The sequence below is a fragment of the Panulirus ornatus genome, chromosome 48 (genome assembly GCF_036320965.1).
Source record: "Panulirus ornatus isolate Po-2019 chromosome 48, ASM3632096v1, whole genome shotgun sequence".
Taxonomy (NCBI): Eukaryota; Metazoa; Arthropoda; class Malacostraca; order Decapoda; family Palinuridae; genus Panulirus; species Panulirus ornatus.
Genome location: NC_092271.1, coordinates 28,613,967 through 28,633,823, shown reverse-complemented (window position 1 = coordinate 28,633,823; position 19,857 = coordinate 28,613,967). Strand labels below are relative to the sequence as shown.

At 38.3% G+C, this 19,857-nt stretch overlaps 1 protein-coding gene across 4 annotated transcripts in view; it reads left to right on the top strand.

Moving 5' to 3' along the window:
- Positions 1-4,829: 4,829 nt before the first annotated feature.
- ras (Inosine-5'-monophosphate dehydrogenase ras) overlaps positions 4,830-19,857 on the top strand; it is a 52,693-nt gene continuing 37,665 nt past the window's right edge. For 2 of the 4 annotated variants that reach the window (XM_071690363.1, XM_071690361.1), the window contains exons 1-8: positions 4,847-5,086; positions 9,781-9,829; positions 10,684-10,785; positions 11,209-11,337; positions 11,546-11,783; positions 14,880-15,079; positions 15,287-15,377; positions 15,586-15,722. In XM_071690363.1, coding sequence (XP_071546464.1) covers positions 4,989-5,086; positions 9,781-9,829; positions 10,684-10,785; positions 11,209-11,337; positions 11,546-11,783; positions 14,880-15,079; positions 15,287-15,377; positions 15,586-15,722 — 1,044 coding nt within the window. In that variant the 5' untranslated portion in view covers positions 4,847-4,988. Of the gene's footprint in view, positions 5,087-9,780; positions 9,830-10,683; positions 10,786-11,208; positions 11,338-11,545; positions 11,784-14,879; positions 15,080-15,286; positions 15,378-15,585; positions 15,723-19,857 lie in introns of all 4 variants that reach the window. The other 2 variants (XM_071690360.1, XM_071690364.1) reach the window with 2 other exon arrangements.

The following is a 19,857-nucleotide window of genomic DNA, read 5'->3' as shown; positions in this document are numbered from 1 at the left end:
GACAGCATTATCTGGATCAAAACACAAAGCTTCAATCCTGAGATTTGATTTAGAATATTTTACTCTCATTAGCTTTCCGCATGTGAAGTTACTTGGTCATTTTTGGAAAGCCACACATAATTGTAACGGCCTCATTCAACATTTTTTTTTTTTTTATCCAACCATTGTGAACACATTTAGCAAACTACCACCGCAACACTTTTGTATAAAGATGGGCTAATTGAACCGCCATCTTTAATAGCCCACTACCAATATTGCTTTGAATTTCTCTATATTTCAGACAATGGCTACGGATATTGTTCAGAAAACCGTGATTAATGATAATAATAATAATAATGATAATAATAATAATAATAATGATAATAATAGTAAAAATAATAATAATAATAATAATAATAATAATAATTATTTTTTTTTATTTTTATTATACTTTGTCGCTGTCTCCCGCGTTTGCGAGGTAGCGCAAGGAAACAGACGAAAGAAATGGCCCAACCCACCCCCATACACATGTATATACATACGTCCACACACGCAAATATACATACCTACACAGCTTTCCATGGTTTACCCCAGACGCTTCACATGCCTTGATTCAATCCACTGACAGCACGTCAACCCCGGTATACCACATCGCTCCAATTCACTCTATTCCTTGCCCTCCTTTCACCCTCCTGCATGTTCAGGCCCCGATCACACAAAATCTTTTTCACTCCATCTTTCCACCTCCAATTTGGTCTCCCTCTTCTCCTCGTTCCCTCCACCTCCGACACATATATCCTCTTGGTCAATCTTTCCTCACTCATTCTCTCCATGTGCCCAAACCACTTCAAAACACCCTCTTCTGCTCTCTCAACCACGCTCTTTTTATTTCCACACATCTCTCTTACCCTTACGTTACTCACTCGATCAAACCACCTCACACCACACATTGTCCTCAAACATCTCATTTCCAGCACATCATCCTCCTGCGCACAACTCTATCCATAGCCCACGCCTCGCAACCATACAACATTGTTGGAACCACTATTCCTTCAAACATACCCATTTTTGCTTTCCGAGATAATGTTCTCGACTTCCACACATTCTTCAAGGCTCCCAGAATTTTCGCCCCCTCCCCCACCCTATGATCCACTTCCGCTTCCATGGTTCCATCCGCTGCCAGATCCACTCCCAGATATCTAAAACACTTCACTTCCTCCAGTTTTTCTCCATTCAAACTCACCTCCCAATTGACTTGACCCTCAACCCTACTGTACCTAATAACCTTGCTCTTATTCACATTTACTCTTAACTTTCTTCTTCCACACACTTTACCAAACTCAGTCACCAGCTTCTGCAGTTTCTCACATGAATCAGCCACCAGCGCTGTATCATCAGCGAACAACAACTGACTCACTTCCCAAGCTCTCTCATCCCCAACAGACTGCATACTTGCCCCTCTTTCCAAAACTCTTGCATTTACCTCCCTAACAACCCCATCCATAAACAAATTAAACGACCATGGAGACATCACACACCCCTGCCGCAAACCTACATTCACTGAGAACCAATCACTTTCCTCTCTTCCTACACGTACACATGCCTTACATCCTCGATAAAAACTTTTCACTGCTTCTAACAACTTTCCTCCCACACCATATATTCTTAATACCTTCCACAGAGCATCTCTATCAACTCTATCATATGCCTTCTCCAGATCCATAAATGCTACATACAAATCCATTTGCTTTTCTAAGTATTTCTCACATACATTCACATAATAATAATAATAATAATAATAATAATAATAATAATAATAATTACAGAGGTATAAGTTTGTTGAGTATTCCTTGCAAATTATATGGGAGGGTATTGATTGAGAGGGTGAAGGCATGTACAGAGCATCAGATTGGGGAAGAGCAGTGTGGTTTCAGAAGTGGTAGAGGATGTGTGGATCAGGTGTTTGCTTTGAAGAATGTATGTGAGAAATACTTAGAAAAGCAAATGGATTTGTATGTAGCATTTATGGATCTGGAGAAGGCATATGATAGAGTTGATAGAGATGCTCTGTGGAAGGTATTAAGAATATATGGTGTGGGAGGCAAGTTGTTAGAAGCAGTGAAAAGTTTTTATCGAGGATGTAAGGCATGTGTACGTGTAGGAAGAGAGGAAAGTGATTGGTTCTCAGTGAATGTAGGTTTGCGGCAGGGGTGTGTGATGTCTCCATGGTTGTTTAATTTGTTTATGGATGGGGTTGTTAGGGAGGTAAATGCAAGAGTCCTGGAAAGAGGGGCAAGTATGAAGTCTGTTGGGGATGAGAGAGCTTGGGAAGTGAGTCAGTTGTTGTTCGCTGATGATACAGCGCTGGTGGCTGATTCATGTGAGAAACTGCAGAAGCTGGTGACTGAGTTTGGTAAAGTGTGTGGAAGAAGAAAGTTAAGAGTAAATGTGAATAAGAGCAAGGTTATTAGGTACAGTAGGGTTGAGGGTCAATTCAATTGGGAGGTGAGTTTGAATGGAGAAAAACTGGAGGAAGTGAAGTGTTTTAGATATCTGGGAGTGGATCTGGCAGTGGATGGAACCATGGAAGCGGAAGTGGATCATAGGGTGGGGGAGGGGGCGAAAATTCTGGGGGCCTTGAAGAATGTGTGGAAGTCGAGAACATTATCTCGGAAAGCAAAAATGGGTATGTTTGAAGGAATAGTGGTTCCAACAATGTTGTATGGTTGCGAGGCGTGGACTATGGATAGAGTTGTGCGCAGGAGGATGGATGTGCTGGAAATGAGATGTTTGAGGACAATGTGTGGTGTGAGGTGGTTTGATCGAGTAAGTAACGTAAGGGTAAGAGAGATGTGTGGAAATAAAAAGAGCGTGGTTGAGAGAGCAGAAGAGGGTGTTTTGAAATGGTTTGGTCACATGGAGAGAATGAGTGAGGAAAGATTGACCAAGAGGATATATGTGTCGGAGGTGGAGGGAACGAGGAGAAGAGGGAGACCAAATTATTATTATTATTATCATTATTATTATCATTGTAGATGACGACGTCAGGTATTACTTCATGCATGTTATAAATGGTGCTTTCTTGAAATCTTAGGGTTACTTTGATTTCCAATGGAACGCCTGATGGCACTAGTGGCCGAGATAAACATAAGCTTTTCCACAAAGGTAATAAAACTCAGTTTCACGAGACATAATGGGCTACTGCTGCACTTAGCGTTTATGTCATTTCAAATTCGTATGTGACATTAACATGCATTAGAATATATCCACTACAATGACAGTATTATATGCAGGTGGAACACACGTACGAAAAAGAATAGTGATAGATATCGGAGGAAATTAATGAGAACAATTTCTCAGACAGCCAGATATAGCCTTTAATAGATCGCTATATCTGGCCGCTATCATTGATCAGTAGCCCGTAAAACAGTCCTCATATAGAGTGTGGTGAAAGTGATCATTAATATGATGCTAGCAATCAAAAGTGTCTTCAGATTCTTTTCAGCTTTTAGAATGGCAAATATCATTCGAAATATATAAAAAAAAAAAAAAGTGACGTGAAACATCATGGGTTAGTACTGAGAAATGTTCCAGGCATCAGTGTGAAGACATTTCCCCCTAAGATCTTCCCTGGCAGTAAGATCTAATGTACAATGTGAGGATTGCCAAGGGCATGACGCTGCGTCGGCACTACTGGCGTGGCGCCTCTCCCCGCCCACCGACACACCCACCCACCACCACCTCTCACTCTCACCTGCGACGCACCTCTCGTCCTCACTGTCTGTACACTTATCATCTCTTAACCTCCTTCTCTCTTTATTTATTTTTCAGATATAGAACATAAAAATAGATATTTCCGTCCTCATTTTTTTTTCCTTAGACGGAGTTGTCACCTTACTTTATATTCTTCAACTTAACCCTAATTATTTGTATATGCAGTGGAGATGTTTAGTCTTTATTTGCTATCATTGTAGATTTCTAGAAATATTAGACATGTGTATGGTAGGAGAATTACCAGGAACTATTTTTTTTTCAAAACGAATGACTTTGTAGAATTTCATGAGAGATAGGTGTAATTTAAGTGCTAGCTCGGCCATCGTGGAAAGACCTCGGAGGGCGGTTGGTAAGTGCTCTCTCTCTCCGAGCTGGTTACTAAATTAGTAACAATAAAGGAAATGATGCGGGAAGATCTTTCTCGTCCTTACATTTTCTCTATAACGGCGATAATCTTCATCAATTTCAACCTCTCTCTCTCTCTCTCTCTCTCTCTCTCTCTCTCTCTCTCTCTCTCTCTCTCTGCCTTCTTATAAACCTGATTCTCCCTCTTGTAGTGTATGTCCTGTTACAACAGGGGATATTTCCTGGCATAGTTTGGTACCAGACAAACACAAATTCCACTCTGAATTGCTATTGTTTCATCTCATTCTTTGGATAAACTGACAATGTATGTCATTTACTCTGCACTTAAGTCATGTAACATGTTCATGGAATGACACCAAGTTTTGAGGACTACATGACACATGGATTAACTTGAGTGCAACTCGGCCAAAATTCTTTGGCACACGGCGTTCGTCTACTCACTCAGCTATTTCAAGTTTTTTTTTTTCTCTCAGAGCATACTTCAAACTTCCCGCCCTTCTCGTTGCCTGGCAACAGGTGTATGCTATTGAGAACCTATTGTATACACGGACAATTTTGTTCAACGAAATAAATCTCTTTATTCTCAATTTACCATGCTTTTTCATTCCATATTATGATATAATATATTTTATGATTATTTATTCAAATATTTTAAAAGAAGTAGAAATTGCACTCAAGTATATAGAGTCAAGTAGTATCCTGTGGCAGTCGCCAAGCACAGCATCATCCACATCAGTCTGGTCCACGCGGTGAGAACGAGTGGATCGGAAGACTGGGATGTAAAGATTTCAGTCGTTCTATACGTGAATTTGTGAAACGCGTGTACGAATTACTGAGTTGACTTATAGAATACAATTGTACGCTTGGATATGGCTGATTATCTGATCTGTGGAGGGACAAGCTACGTGCCCGAAGACGGCAATACTGGTGCTCAGATGTTCGCTTCTGGGGAAGGCCTCACATACAAGTAAGTCCCTCCGGTGGCGGGTCTTTCTCACTTTGTCAGCTTCGTCCCCCTTGTTGCAGTAGTACAGCCTATTTATTTGTTCGCGTTAGCCTCATCCACGTGAACTGAGGCATATTTAAGATTAAGATAGAATGACTTTTTTGGAAATGGTGAATTTGTTATCGGTGGTAATTTGCGGACACGTTAGGGATGTACTGAACTGTATGTAGATGTACTTGGAACTCTTGCAAGGGATAGTTTCATGATAGATAAAGGAGTTGTCTATTAATAAATACTGACTTCGTGATGAGATCGAGGACCTGTAACACAGTGTAACACTTTGTAAGCTTTCACGAGGTTACCGATTTTATTTACTTATGCCATAGCAATCGTTTTCATGTACTCTGTGAAAGAAAAGTTATTAGAAACATCAGAAGCTGGACAGATGACTTAGGGGAAATAGGAAATAGCTTCTTACAAAAACTCTTGCTAATATTTTTTTGTTTGGCTTCACAAATGGCAATGATTTTTTTTATTAGATTAACAAGGCTTCCAGCAGAGGGACTTCATCTTGGTTACTATGTAATCATCGACTTCTGAAATAGGTAATTATTGAGAATAACTATATTATCATTAATTATAATTATGTTCTGTTCTGTTTAAAGAGATGTGGAACATGATGTATATCAATATATATTCTGTTCAGCTGTATCAAATAAGGGTTATGTTCATCAGGGAAATTATTGGATTATTGATATAGAATATTGACAGAAAGGATAAAAACCTACACTTTGTAGCTGAGATTGCATGGGTGCTTAGAGTCATCTGCATGTTGACATCTTGAACCTTGTTGTGGTACATTTTTATGAGTGTGATTGGTATATTTGAACTAGAATATTGAAAGTTAAGATAGATTTTAATTGATTTGGAGGTTGTGAGATTTTCATAAGTTCTTTGGATGCTTTTACAAGTGTATATCTGTACCTGCTTATATTTCAATCTCCACCGCATTCTCCCAGATGTACTACTATTTTTGCATTTGATATTCTATATTATTGATTAAGATACTGTTTAATGCTGTACCTATTATTGTATGGTCTAAACATGACACGAACATTGCTGAACACTGTACGCCAGTATTCAAAGCTGATAGGGATGTGGAGCTATTCAAAACAGCTACTATACCCTTAGATATTTTTCTTACAACCTTATTAGGTTTAGTCAGGATTTTTGGAAAGTAAAGACTGCTTTATATTCGAAGCTTTTTGACTTTGTGCTTGTGGTGATTTTCTGTTGGCCATTTGTTGGTAGATCACACATGCCCACAAGGAAATGCATAGGACACATTACTCTGAAAAATACGATTCTTTTAGAAATTAACAGAAGCTATGAAGACCTCTCCATACTTCCCCCAGCAGTGGAGATTTATGATTATGTAATAAAAATGCTTGATTCTTATAGTGATATGTAGATGTATTTGCTTGGAGATTTGTGTTTAGTAAGAGTTCAAGTGTAGTCATCTATAAGCAGACCAGACCAGTATACTGTAACACTTCCTTTGATGAGCAGATGACATTATTGTAGGTATATTTTGACTGTAATATTGAAAACTATATAAATTTCAGCTGCTGTAGGAAGTTAAGTAAGGTTTTCATTAGTTTTGGTGATTTTTGATGTTATTTAATCCTAAATTTCTCTAAAACTATAGCCTACCCCATTATTCACTTGGTGATACTGGTATTTAATTATGAAAATAATTATCCAAATCATTCTTCCCTCTTGAAGGAATTTTTTTCATCCTTGTTCACTGTGTATCCTAGAAAACTGTAGCATATAGTGAAAGAATGTAACAAAATGCTTGTGGTGCACATTTCTAATGATATTCAGGTGAACACTGGGATGTGATAGTAAGCAAAATTTGAAGACATTTACAGTAAATCAGCCTCAGACATGTGGCTCATTACGGTCTCTCCTGTCATTTATCACGGTAAAATTGGTGTGATTTTGTCTCAGACTTCTCTGACACATTGGATACTTGTTGAAAAAATTCATGTTTGGTCCTTGAAAAAATGCTTAGTGGGGAGTATGTGAGGAGATGAGTCAAACTGTTTGAATGAACACCCAAAGCAAGGTACTGACATATTCATGACTAGAACAGGAAGTTAAAGCAAACAACTCCAGTCAAAATCACTCTTACGAAGTAACCAAAATTCTAGGTTAAGGTAAGTTGTATGCTTTTGCTTCAATAGATTGTTTATGGACAAATGTAAATAAAGAAATACAGAAAAGTCAAGTTATAACAAAATACTTCAAATTTGTGAAACCCTTAAAGAACTTTAATAGAATGTTCCAGTTGGACTTAAATGTAGTCAAGAAACATCAGTGGAATAGAATAGAACCAGGAGAAAGGGATCTCAAACTACCTTAATTGGACATAGTCCCTTCTTTCTGTAGTACTTCATTGCCAGTATCTTATTTCCTGTCTCTATTCACAAATTCATCCATGTTTTGATTGAAATAGCTCCTTTATAAAGAAAGTTGATAATTCCTTTATGAAGCTGGTGTAAGGAATTAATGACCTTTAGCTTTAGCATTATCTAGGTTTTGCTAAGTAATGTTTAGTAGATAACTATGAATGTTGAGTAACTTAGCTAGGCAGATATATTTTGAAAATTTATAATTGTACACTGCCCTAAAATGCAGCCTTAATAATTGTTTGTACTCGGAGTGGCATTCAATTTGCATGAACAAATGCACAAGTTGTGATTCATTGTTTTCATTATTATAATAGTAGACTAAAAATTGAAGCTTTTGCAGGCAATTACTTTAAGGTTGTGGCAGATATTCTTGGGTGGAATTGTGGTGGTGTTCCTATGCACTCCTTATGGTACCGTATTTTTGGGTAAGTTGAAAGACCGCTTAGAGAAAGAGTTGCATTTACTAAGATTCCTATGTATTCCTTTGCTTTTCCAAAAAGGGATCTGTTCAGATAGGCTTATAAGTTAGATTAGATTGGTTGATTTTAGTTTTAGATACTACAAATTCAATCTGATCTAATTTACTGTAGTATATAACCCTTTCTGTGCTAATGTCTTCTGTCAACGCAAGCATAGTAGGGTGTTGTAAAGATGTGCTCTCCGCCACAAGGCCTTATCTATCTATATCTCTGATGCTCATTTCCTGTAGGAACTCCCACAATGGGGTGGCCATGACAAGAATCTCCATAACTGGTGAAATTCATTGTCACTTCTGAGCCTTAAGTACCTCAACCTTAACAGGCTGCTGGCGCAGGACAACTGTAGCACAGTGTTTCCAGAGGCTCCTACCTAATGATCTTACCAACTACTTCTGCCTAATATGTCTTACCAGATGATTCAACCCAGTACTTTTACCTAGTGGTCTCACCTAATATTCTTACCTTCTGCTTAATGTTCCTACCTATAACTTTGTCTGTTGCTCATAACATTTTGCCAGAAGGCTGGGCTAGCAGTCACCACAGGGAAATATATGAGTTACAAAGAATGAATAGTGTGAATGAATTGTTTTCATGTGTGACCTATGTTTGTGGACAGAAAGTAGTGCACTTGTACATGAGGCAGAAAGAAAAGATAGCTACCTGTATTAGGGAAGTGTATTGTAAGTGAATGTGACTTGCATACAGAGGATTGCCCAGTCCAGTAGGTCTATCATTCTGTCTATGTCTCATGACTAGTGAACTCTATTATCGCTTCTTCTTATCTTTTAGTGCCTCACCCTTAACAGGACACTGGCAGAGGGCATCTGTCGTGCAGTGTTTGCAGAGGTTTCTACCTAATGTTTCTACTGACTACTTGTACCTAATGCTCCTCCCTCCTACTCCTACTTATGTTTCTACCTAATTCTTGTGCCTAAATGTTCTGTTATGTATGACAAGGAGAGATTGTATGTTTGTGGACAGACTGCCAGTAGTTCATGTGTGAATGAGACAGAAAGAAAAGACAGCTACCTGGGTCAGAGAAGTGGACCTTGACAATCACTTAAATGCTGGCTCATTTCACAGCCGTCACTAACCCTCCTGATACCCAGGTGGGTAGTACTGGTAATCCAGCTGATATAAAGGAATGGTTTATGCTTAATTTCCAAGAACAAATTTTCTATAATTTTTATGCACCTTTTCATGAATTGGAAAAAAAAGCAAAATGGAGAGGACTGAAAAATCTGATGTACATCAAGAGGGCTAAGAGAAAAATTATGTTCTTTTTTCAGAATACTTTGACTACAACATCTTTTCTTTTAAAGACTTAGCTAATTAAGCAGTTCATAAGTGGTGTAAGGAATGTTGATAATACCTGAGATTTATTGGTAATGACCAAATTATCATATAACCTCACAATTTGTCAAAGTCATATTTTTCCTTTATTCATATTTTTGTTTTTACTCAATTTTAGACATAAAATCAGTGCTTGTATTTGGTAGATTTATGTGGAAGCCATGAATTTTCTGACATTAGTTTTCTAAGTTGCCATGTGTTGTTTAAAGATTCATTATCATTACCAGCATTTTTCATATTAGATAGAAACTGCTAAAGGAAACTCAATACTATTTACAGACCGAACAAATTTAGGCAACTCTTTCAGTGATCTTTTGAACTTATGAAATTGTCTTTATGAATCATGTATGTGAATTGTGTTCTGGTGTGCTTGTTAAGTTCAACTAATGTAGTGATTTTCCAACAGTGACTTCATTATACTTCCTGGCTTCATTGACTTCACGGCTGAAGAAGTGGTAAGTATGGACCATCATTTCTTTTGTATGTTGAAACTAATTCGCCACTGTAAGTATGATATATTTTAATATCTGTGGTCTTATTTAGAAGAGCATTTCCATCAGTAATATCACAGCACTACAGTAGCTGAAATCGAAACTGCTTTTACTTTACCAAACATCACTAAAGCTTATCCTGCATACATTCCAACTCCTTAAAAGTGCTGGTACACCCTTTCTCACAATTATGATTTTTCTACAGGTAAGCTGCATGATAGTTTACTTATTGCTTCAGGACTGGTTAGTGACCAGGAGCTTATCTTCCTGCACCAAGACATTAGCCAGGTGACCTTGATTCTTTTATACTGACCTATAGTTTTCTAGAAACCTAATATTTTTTTTTTTATATATACCTTCACTTTGCCATCCATTAACAAACTTATGATGTAAAGCAGTTACTGCCTGAAAGGACAAGGCACATTCCACCTCCTTACCCCACTTCTGCTCCCATCTCTGTTCTTCCTCCTCCTTGCCTCAATATTCCTGTTACCATCCCTTTCTACTCATCTTCCCTCCTCCTCCTCTTTCTTTTTCTTTTGCCCTCATCCTCTCAAATTCTATTGTTTTTCCCTCCTGCCCCATCCTTGGCTTCTCCTCACTTATAAATTTTTTTTTCCTGCATTTTTCCTCTTTTATTTTTCATCCTTTCAAATTTTATTGTTTTTCCCTCCTGCCCCATCCTTCACTTCTCCTCACTTATAAATTTTTCTTTCCTGCATTTTTTCCTCTTTTATTTTTCTGCATCTTTCATATCTTCCCAGCTTCTTCATTTTGTGATAAGAATGTAGGGTGTTTATTTAGTTTTTTTTCTTCAGGACCTGACATCAGCGCTGACAAAGAAGATTAGTCTGAAAGCCCCCTTGGTGTCTTCCCCCATGGATACTGTCACAGAGTCTGAAATGGCTATCGCCATGGCTGTATGTATACATTTTTGGTAGCACTTTGGATTTTACTGTGATCAGTTTTGTCTCATTACATGATTTTTATGTATTTGCTGAAAGTTGGATGCCACCCCAGTAGTTGAATTTTTTGTTCCCATGATAGCTATTTTTTTTATGTTAAGCAAGTAAAGTGCCACCACCTTTTTGTTTGCTGTGGTAGAATGGTTTATGATGCATAGAGTATTCGGGCTCTGCACATGTCAGTTAAGATGTGATTATATGTATACCTGTATTTTTAAGTTTGTTTGGTATACTATGTTCTTGCAAGATTTTGTTTACATTTTTGAATAAGTGTGAGCATATTTATGATATGCAAACTATATTTTATTATTACTCATTGATTTTATAATGCTATATGAGTGTAAATAGATATTTTCTTAATCCAGATACTTATTTCAGTTGTGTGGGGGCATTGGCATCATCCACCACAACTGCACTCCAGAGTTTCAGGCACAGGAAGTAATGAAGGTCAAGAAATACAAACATGGGTTCATCCGAGACCCTGTGTGTCTCACCCCTCACCATAGAGTTAGTAGTACATGGAAATGTTGGCCCTTAGGGTGATAGTTCATGCATATCTTTTTGAATATAATGTTAAATTTTCATGTGAATGTAGTATTTATCTGTGTATCTTATGTAAATAAATTTTTTTCTGTGATTTTTAATGATTGTGACTGAGACTTCAAATTTCTATTGAACTTTTATAAAAGAACTGATAGTGATGACTTTTGGGCAGGTTTCTGATGTATTTCATGTGAAAAAAAGTCATGGGTTTGGTGGTATCCCAATCACAGAAGATGGAAAGATGGGTAGCAGGTTGCTTGGCATTATTACATCCCGAGACATAGATTTTTTAGAACCAAACTCTGACAAACTGTTATCTGAAGAAATGACTCCATTTGATGACCTTGTCACCGCTCCAGCTGGAGTTAGCCTCGATAAGGCAAATGAAATATTACAAAGATCTAAAAAAGGTAAGAGTAAAGACAAATTGGAGAGCAATAACAGTTTTGATGCAAAGTATGGATGTGTCTAAATGAGTATTTGTCTTCAGTAATACATTCAGAATTACCCCATGTCAAGACAAAAATTTTTGCCTCTGCTGAAGCATGTATTTATTCCCCAATGGCTGTGAAATATGCATTCAACTTTCATATATAGCCTGTAATTTGTCTGCAGTTGTGGCAAAAATGTATTGCACAAGAATTGAGGTAAAAGAAATTATAGAAGTCCTGTGAGAAAGAAAATAAGTTTATTTAGAAAAGTATGCCATGTGGAGCTTGTTATTTTTTGTTGAGTCACATTGCCTTCGTGTGTTTTATTGATTGCACTTGATTATTTGATGAGATTTGGTTATGTATCATATTTACATTGCATTTTCATTCTTTTGGAATATTTTAGGCTTTTTTTTATATATTTATTATACTTTGTCGCTGTCTCCCGCGTTTGCGAGGTAGCGCAAGGAAACAGACGAAAGAAATGGCCCAACCCCCCCCATACACATGTATATACATACGTCCACACACGCAAATATACATACCTACACAGCTTTCCATAGCTTACCCCAGACGCTTCACATGCCTTGATTCAATCCACTGACCGCACGTCAACCCCGGTATACCACATCGCTCCAATTCACTCTATTCCTTGCCCTCCTTTCACCCTCCTGCATGTTCAGGCCCCGATCACACAAAATCTTTTTCACTCCATCTTTCCACCTCCAATTTGGTCTCCCTCTTCTCCTTGTTCCCTCCACCTCCGACACATATATCCTCTTGGTCAATCTTTCCTCACTCATCCTCTCCATGTGCCCAAACCACTTCAAAACACCCTCTTCTGCTCTCTCAACCACGCTCTTTTTATTTCCACACATCTCTCTTACCCTTACGTTACTCACTCGATCAAACCACCTCACACCACACATTGTCCTCAAACATCTCATTTCCAGCACATCCATCCTCCTGCGCACAACTCTATCCATAGCCCACGCCTCGCAACCATACAACATTGTTGGAACCACTATTCCTTCAAACATACCCATTTTTGCTTTCCGAGATAATGTTCTCGACTTCCACACATTCTTCAAGGCCCCCAGAATTTTCGCCCCCTCCCCCACCCTATGATCCACTTCCGCTTCCATGGTTCCATCCGCTGCCAGATCCACTCCCAGATATCTAAACACTTCACTTCCTCCAGTTTTTCTCCATTCAAACTCACCTCCCAATTGACTTGACCCTCAACCCTACTGTACCTAATAACCTTGCTCTTATTCACATTTACTCTTAACTTTCTTCTTCCACACACTTTACCAAACTCAGTCACCAGCTTCTGCAGTTTCTCACATGAATCAGCCACCAGCGCTGTATCATCAGCGAACAACAACTGCCTCACTTCCCAAGCTCTCTCATCCCCAACAGACTTCATACTTGCCCCTCTTTCCAAAACTCTTGCATTTACCTCCCTAACAACCCCATCCATAAACAAATTAAACAACCATGGAGACATCACACACCCCTGCCGCAAACCTACATTCACTGAGAACCAATCACTTTCCTCTCTTCCTACACGTACACATGCCTTACATCCTTGATAAAAACTTTTCACTGCTTCCAACAACTTTCCTCCCACACCATATATTCTTAATACCTTCCACAGAGCATCTCTATCAACTCTATCATATGCCTTCTCCAGATCCATAAATTCTACATACAAATCCATTTGCTTTTCTAAGTATTTCTCACATACATTCTTCAAAGCAAACACCTGATCCACACATCCTCTACCACTTCTGAAACCACACTGCTCTTCCCCAATCTGATGCTCTGTACATGCCTTCACCCTCTCAATCAATACCCTCCCATATAATTTACCAGGAATACTCAACAAACTTATACCTCTGTAATTTGAGCACTCACTCTTATCCCCTTTGCCTTTGTACAATGGCACTATGCACGCATTCCGCCAATCCTCAGGCACCTCACCATGAGTCATACATACATTAAATAACCTTACCAACCAGTCAACAATACAGTCACCCCCTTTTTTAATAAATTCCACTGCAATACCATCCAAACCTGCTGCCTTGCCGGCTTTCATCTTCCGCAAAGCTTTCACTACCTCTTCTCTGTTTACCAAATCATTTTCCCTAACCCTCTCACTTTGCACACCACCTCGACCAAAACACCCTATATCTGCCACTCTATCATCAAACACATTCAACAAACCTTCAAAATACTCACTCCATCTCCTTCTCACATCACCACTACTTGTTATCACCTCCCCATTTGCGCCCTTCACTGAAGTTCCCATTTGCTCCCTTGTCTTACGCACTTTATTTACCTCCTTCCAGAACATCTTTTTATTCTCCCTAAAATTTAATGATACTCTCTCACCCCAACTTTAGGCTTTATGATACATTATTTTTATTAAGTTCTTAAAAAGACAAAAAGAAAATTATTTGTATTGTTAAGTTATCCCTAGGGATAGGGGAGTAAAAATACTTCCCATGTATTCCCAGCATGTCTTAAAAGGTGCCTAAAGGGGAGGAAGCGGGGTGCTGAAAATCCTCCCTTCCCATTTTTTACTTTTCTAAAAATAGGAAATGAGAAAGGGACCAAGTGAGGATATTTCCTTCTCAGGCTCAGTACTCTGTTCTTAACGCTATCTTGCTTACGCGGGAAATGGCGAATATGTATGAAAGAAAGTACTGTTCAGTATTTTGTGAAAATTTGTTTTTTTTATATTTTCTTAAAAGAGTTTTGCTGATATCACGTGTAAATCATGATATTAAGCAGTTTTAAAAGTTTAAAACAAACTGATGACAAGATGTTTGTCATGGATGATTGATGATTCTGGAAATCCTCTGGGAATTTGATTATGTAGTGCAAGGGTTAGTTATGTTATATATCTCTTAGTTTAATCATGAGTAATTTTTTTGATAATTTCAAATGCAGCACCCAGCTTTTAATGTTAGATTCTATTATGTCTTTATTGTTTCTTGTTTAATTCCATTGACATTTCACATACCATGTGAAAACAGTTTATGGACTTCATACATATTTGTTTTTCAGGGAAATTACCAATTACTAATGAACATGGAGAGCTTGTAGCACTAATAGCACGAACTGATCTTAAAAAATCTAGAAATTTTCCTAATGCTTCATATGATGCGAACAATCAACTTCTAGTTGGAGCTGCCATTGGAACGAGAGACTCGGACAAACAACGGCTCGAATTACTTGTGAATGCAGGAGTTGATGTTGTTGTCTTGGTAAGCAAAATGTTTTTCTTTGGGGTTATTCTTTTTTGACAAGATTCTCTGTCAGAAGTTTTTAATTAACTGGAGTATTACTGTATTTTGAAAAAGCAAGTGATAATAGGTATATGAAGAAGAGGAGCCATATGGTATTGTTAGTCTTTATTTTGCCATGTGGATATATAGAAGTAAAGATATGTCTTTAACTCTTTATTTTTGCAGGACTCTTCACAGGGAAACTCCATCTACCAGATTAATCTCATTCGTTACATAAAAAATACTTACCCTGAACTTCAGATTGTTGGTGGTAATGGTAAGACATTTATGATTTTACTTAGTCCATATAGAGAAAGCTTGGCAAGTTTAGAAGTAAAAACCTAAGAGCCAGTAAAGTTACAAGCTGCTATACACATGATTTCTTGACATGATATGTATGTATTTTGTTTTTTTTGGTAGTTTTTTATGTCTTGATGAATGAAATGCTATTGGTAATGGAATTACAGCCATTCCATCCATTTTAGTGGTGACTGCAGCTCAAGCCAAGAATCTGATAGATGCAGGGGTGGATAGTCTTCGCGTGGGTATGGGATCCGGCTCCATATGTATAACACAAGAAGTTATGGCAGTTGGTAGACCTCAGGCCACAGCAGTATACAAGGTAAAGTTGCATTCTTTGAAAATGCAAATCATATTTTTATTTTGGAGTGGAAATGATATCAGTCAGAACCAGTAGATAGATTTGATTGATAAAAGGTAAGTTTAAAAATGGCTGTGTTCTGAAAAAGTGTTTTGAAATGAAATTTTATTTTTTGTGTCCATATGTTACCTTTTTATCCATTTGCATACTGACCTAATGAAGCAAAAGCATGGACATGGGATGAGTCACTTAGATCAAAAATCTATACTGTGTAAATGAGTTATTTAAGAGGAGTATATGGTATGACTAAATGGAATGAAGAAAGTAATGAGGGGGTGATTGAGAGATTTGGAATGATAAGGAATGAATTGTGGGGTGGTAGAATGAATGAAATGTAATAATTTGAGGTGGTTTGGAAAGAATGCAAGACATAGTTTACAAGGAGAGTGTATGATAATATGTTTAAAGACATTGGTTTGAGAGGAAGACCAACAGTGACCTGGGGAATTAGAGTGGAGGAATACTGGAGAGAGAGAAACAGGGAAGAATACATGGAATGGTGTATGAGAGGGCAGCATGTAAGAACAGTGATAAGTGGAGACTTGCTGTAGCCGCCTCCTTAATGGGACTTCCTGGAGGGAATGAGCATCAGAGATAGAGATAGAGTTTTCCTAGTCCTTCACTCTGGGACACCCTATGACATTCGGTTCAAGTGAACAAGATTTTCATAATCATCATGGATATATTTAGGGATGTGCACTCTTTCAAGGAGAAACTTTTGTTAACTTCCTTTAAATCTCTGCATGGATAGCACATCTTTGGTCATAAATGGATGTATTTCACATCCCACCCTATGTGGCCAGCTGTCGATTTGAATTTCAGATCTCATTAATTGTACCATTTCGGGTCGCTCTTATTTGCTCACAGTAAGGATTTTTAACCTTTGTTTGTGCATAGTAGAAACCTGGCAGTGAAATGAGTGAACTATTGTGACACATTATTCAAGCCTGAACTCTCAGTGTTATATAAGTTGATCGTCTGAGTTTTCTTTAAAAAGCCAGTAAGTCATCTTGAAACTGTTTTCTTGCTTATTGTACCGCAGTGTATCCCACAAGGTCATCTTCTGTGTGGTCACCTGCATAGGTTTGAAACATGGTCCAGGCAATTAGTCCACAGTCATCCCAGCTATTCATCCATCCATAGGGGCTGGTTGACAATATAGATATCTGGCTTAGGTTAGTATATATATAGAACATAGATTAGGAAGGTTTATTATTCAATGCCCCTTTGGGTGTGCTAAAGGCCAATAGAGTGACTTGAAAGTGTTTCCCGATTGTGAGAACTGGTTAATGTTCCTGTTTTGTATAAAATCTTAAATATCAATATAGTTTTGAGCAACAATGATACGGTTAGGGAAAGTCTTATCAGAAATTCTCTAACTTGCCAGAAGGGTTGTGTGTAAAATATCCCCTGTAAAGATTGTGATCAGTTTAACATTGATTAAACTGGTAAGGTTCATAATATCAAGGTTAAACAACATTAAAATAGTGTTAGGTATGGCCAAGAATCCATTGCACTATTTGACCATCTCAAAGACTTTAGTTATCAAATTGACTGGAACAGTGTTAAGGTTATCACATACAATAACTCTGTAATGGATAGAAATATTATTGAATCGTCTCTTCTCAAAAATAGTAGAGATATTATCATCAATCACTCTTGAAGTAGAACCTTCAGACACAATTGAAAATGTGAAGGAAAATAGTGAAATTGGAAAAAAATGTAGCTTAGACATTGAAGCTTATTGATACAGTGGTTAAATTGATGAGAACTGCTATTGACGTTTGTGTAAATAAATTATACATTTCCTTTTTTCCATAGCCAGAGGTTGAACCATTATGTGACATTCATTTTTTTCCATTCATTTCAAGCTAGAAGTTTCAGTTTTTCTAAATTGTTTCTTACATTTTTCATATGTATATATATGTATGTGTGTGTGTGTGTATATGTGCGTATGTATGTGCATGTGTGTGTATGTGTATATGTATATATATATGTATATTATCCCTGGGGATAGGGGTGAAAGAATACTTCCCACGTATTCCTCGCGTGTCGTAGAAAGCGACTAGAGGGGACGGGAGCGGGGGGCCAGAAATCCTCCCCTCCTTGTATTAACTTTCTAAAATGGGAAACAGACGAAGGAGTCACGCGGGGAGTGCTCAGCCTCCTCGAAGGCTCAGAGTGGGGTGCCTAAATGTGTGTGGATGTAACCAAGATGTGAAAAAAGGAGAGATAGGTAGTATGTTTGAGGAAAGGAACCTGGATGTTTTGGCTCTGAGTGAAACGAAGCTCAAGGGTAAAGGGGAAGAGTGGTTTGGGAATGTCTGGGGAGTAAAGTCAGGGGTTAGTGAGAGGACAAGAGCAAGGGAAGGAGTAGCAATACTCCTGAAACAGGAGTTGTGGGAGTATGTGATAGAGTGTAAGAAAGTAAATTCTCGATTAATATGGGTAAAACTGAAAGTTGATGGAGAGAGGTGGGTGATTATTGGTGCATATGCACCTGGGCATGAGAAGAAAGATCAAGAGAGGCAAGTGTTTTGGGAGCAGCTGAATGTGAGTGTGTTAGTGGTTTTGATGCACGAGACCGGGTTATAGTGATGGGTGATTTGAATGCAAAGGTGAGTAATGTGGCAGTTGAGGGAATAATTGGTATACATGGGGTGTTCAGTGTTGTAAATGGAAATGGTGAAGAGCTTGTAGATGTATGTGCTGAAAAAGGACTGATGATTGGGAATACCTGGTTTAAAAAGCGAGATATACATAAGTATACTTATGTAAGTAGGAGAGATGGCCAGAGAGCGTTATTGGATTACGTGTTAATTGACAGGCGTGCGAAAGAGAGACTTTTGGATGTTAATGTCTGATGTCTGATCATTATCTTGTGGAGGCTAAGGTGAAGATCTGTATGGGTTTTCAGAAAAGAAGAGTGAATGTTGGGGTGAAGAGGGTGGTGAGAGTAAGTGAGCTTGAGAAGGAGACCTGTGTGAGGAAGTACCAGGAGAGACTGAGTACAGAATGGAAAAAGGTGAGAACAATGGAAGCAAGGGGAGTGGGGGAGGAATGGGATGTATTTAGGGAATCAGTGATGGATTGCGCAAAAGATGCTTGTGGCATGAGAAGAGTGGGAGGTGGGTTGATTAGAAAGGGTAGTGAGTGGTGGGATGAAGAAGTAAGAGTATTAGTGAAAGAGAAGAGAGAGGCATTTGGACGATTTTTGCAGGGAAAAAATGCAATTGAGTGGGAGATGTATAAAAGAAAGAGACAGGAGGTCAAGAGAAAGGTGCAAGAGGTGAAAAAAAGGGCAAATGAGAGTTGGGGTGAGAGACTATCAGTAAATTTTAGGGAGAATAAAAAGATGTTCTGGAAGGAGGTAAATAAAGTGCGTAAGACAAGGGAGCAAATGGGAACTTCAGTGAAGGGCGCAAATGGGGAGGTGATAACAAGTAGTGGTGATGTGAGAAGGAGATGGAGTGAGTATTTTGAAGGTTTGCTGAATGTGTTTGATGATAGAGTGGCAGATATAGGGTGTTTTGGTCGAGGTGGTGTGCAAAGTGAGAGGGTTAGGGAAAATGATTTGGTAAACAGAGAAGAGGTAGTGAAAGCTTTGCGGAAGATGAAAGCCGGCAAGGCAGCAGGTTTGGATGGTATTGCAGTGGAATTTATTAAAAAAGGGGGTGACTGTATTGTTGACTGGTTGGTAAGGTTATTTAATGTATGTATGACTCATGGTGAGGTGCCTGAGGATTGGCGGAATGCGTGCATAGTGCCATTGTACAAAGGCAAAGGGGATAAGAGTGAGTGCTCAAATTACAGAGGTATAAGTTTGTTGAGTATTCCTGGTAAATTATATAGGAGGGTATTGATTGAGAGGGTGAAGGCATGTACAGAGCATCAGATTGGGGAAGAGCAGTGTGGTTTCAGAAGTGGTAGAGGATGTGTGGATCAGGTGTTTGCTTTGAAGAATGTATGTGAGAAATACTTAGAAAAGCAAATGTATTTGTATGTAGCATTTATGGATCTGGAGAAGGCATATGATAGAGTTGATAGAGATGCTCTGTGGAAGGTATTAAGAATATATGGTGTGGGAGGAAAGTTG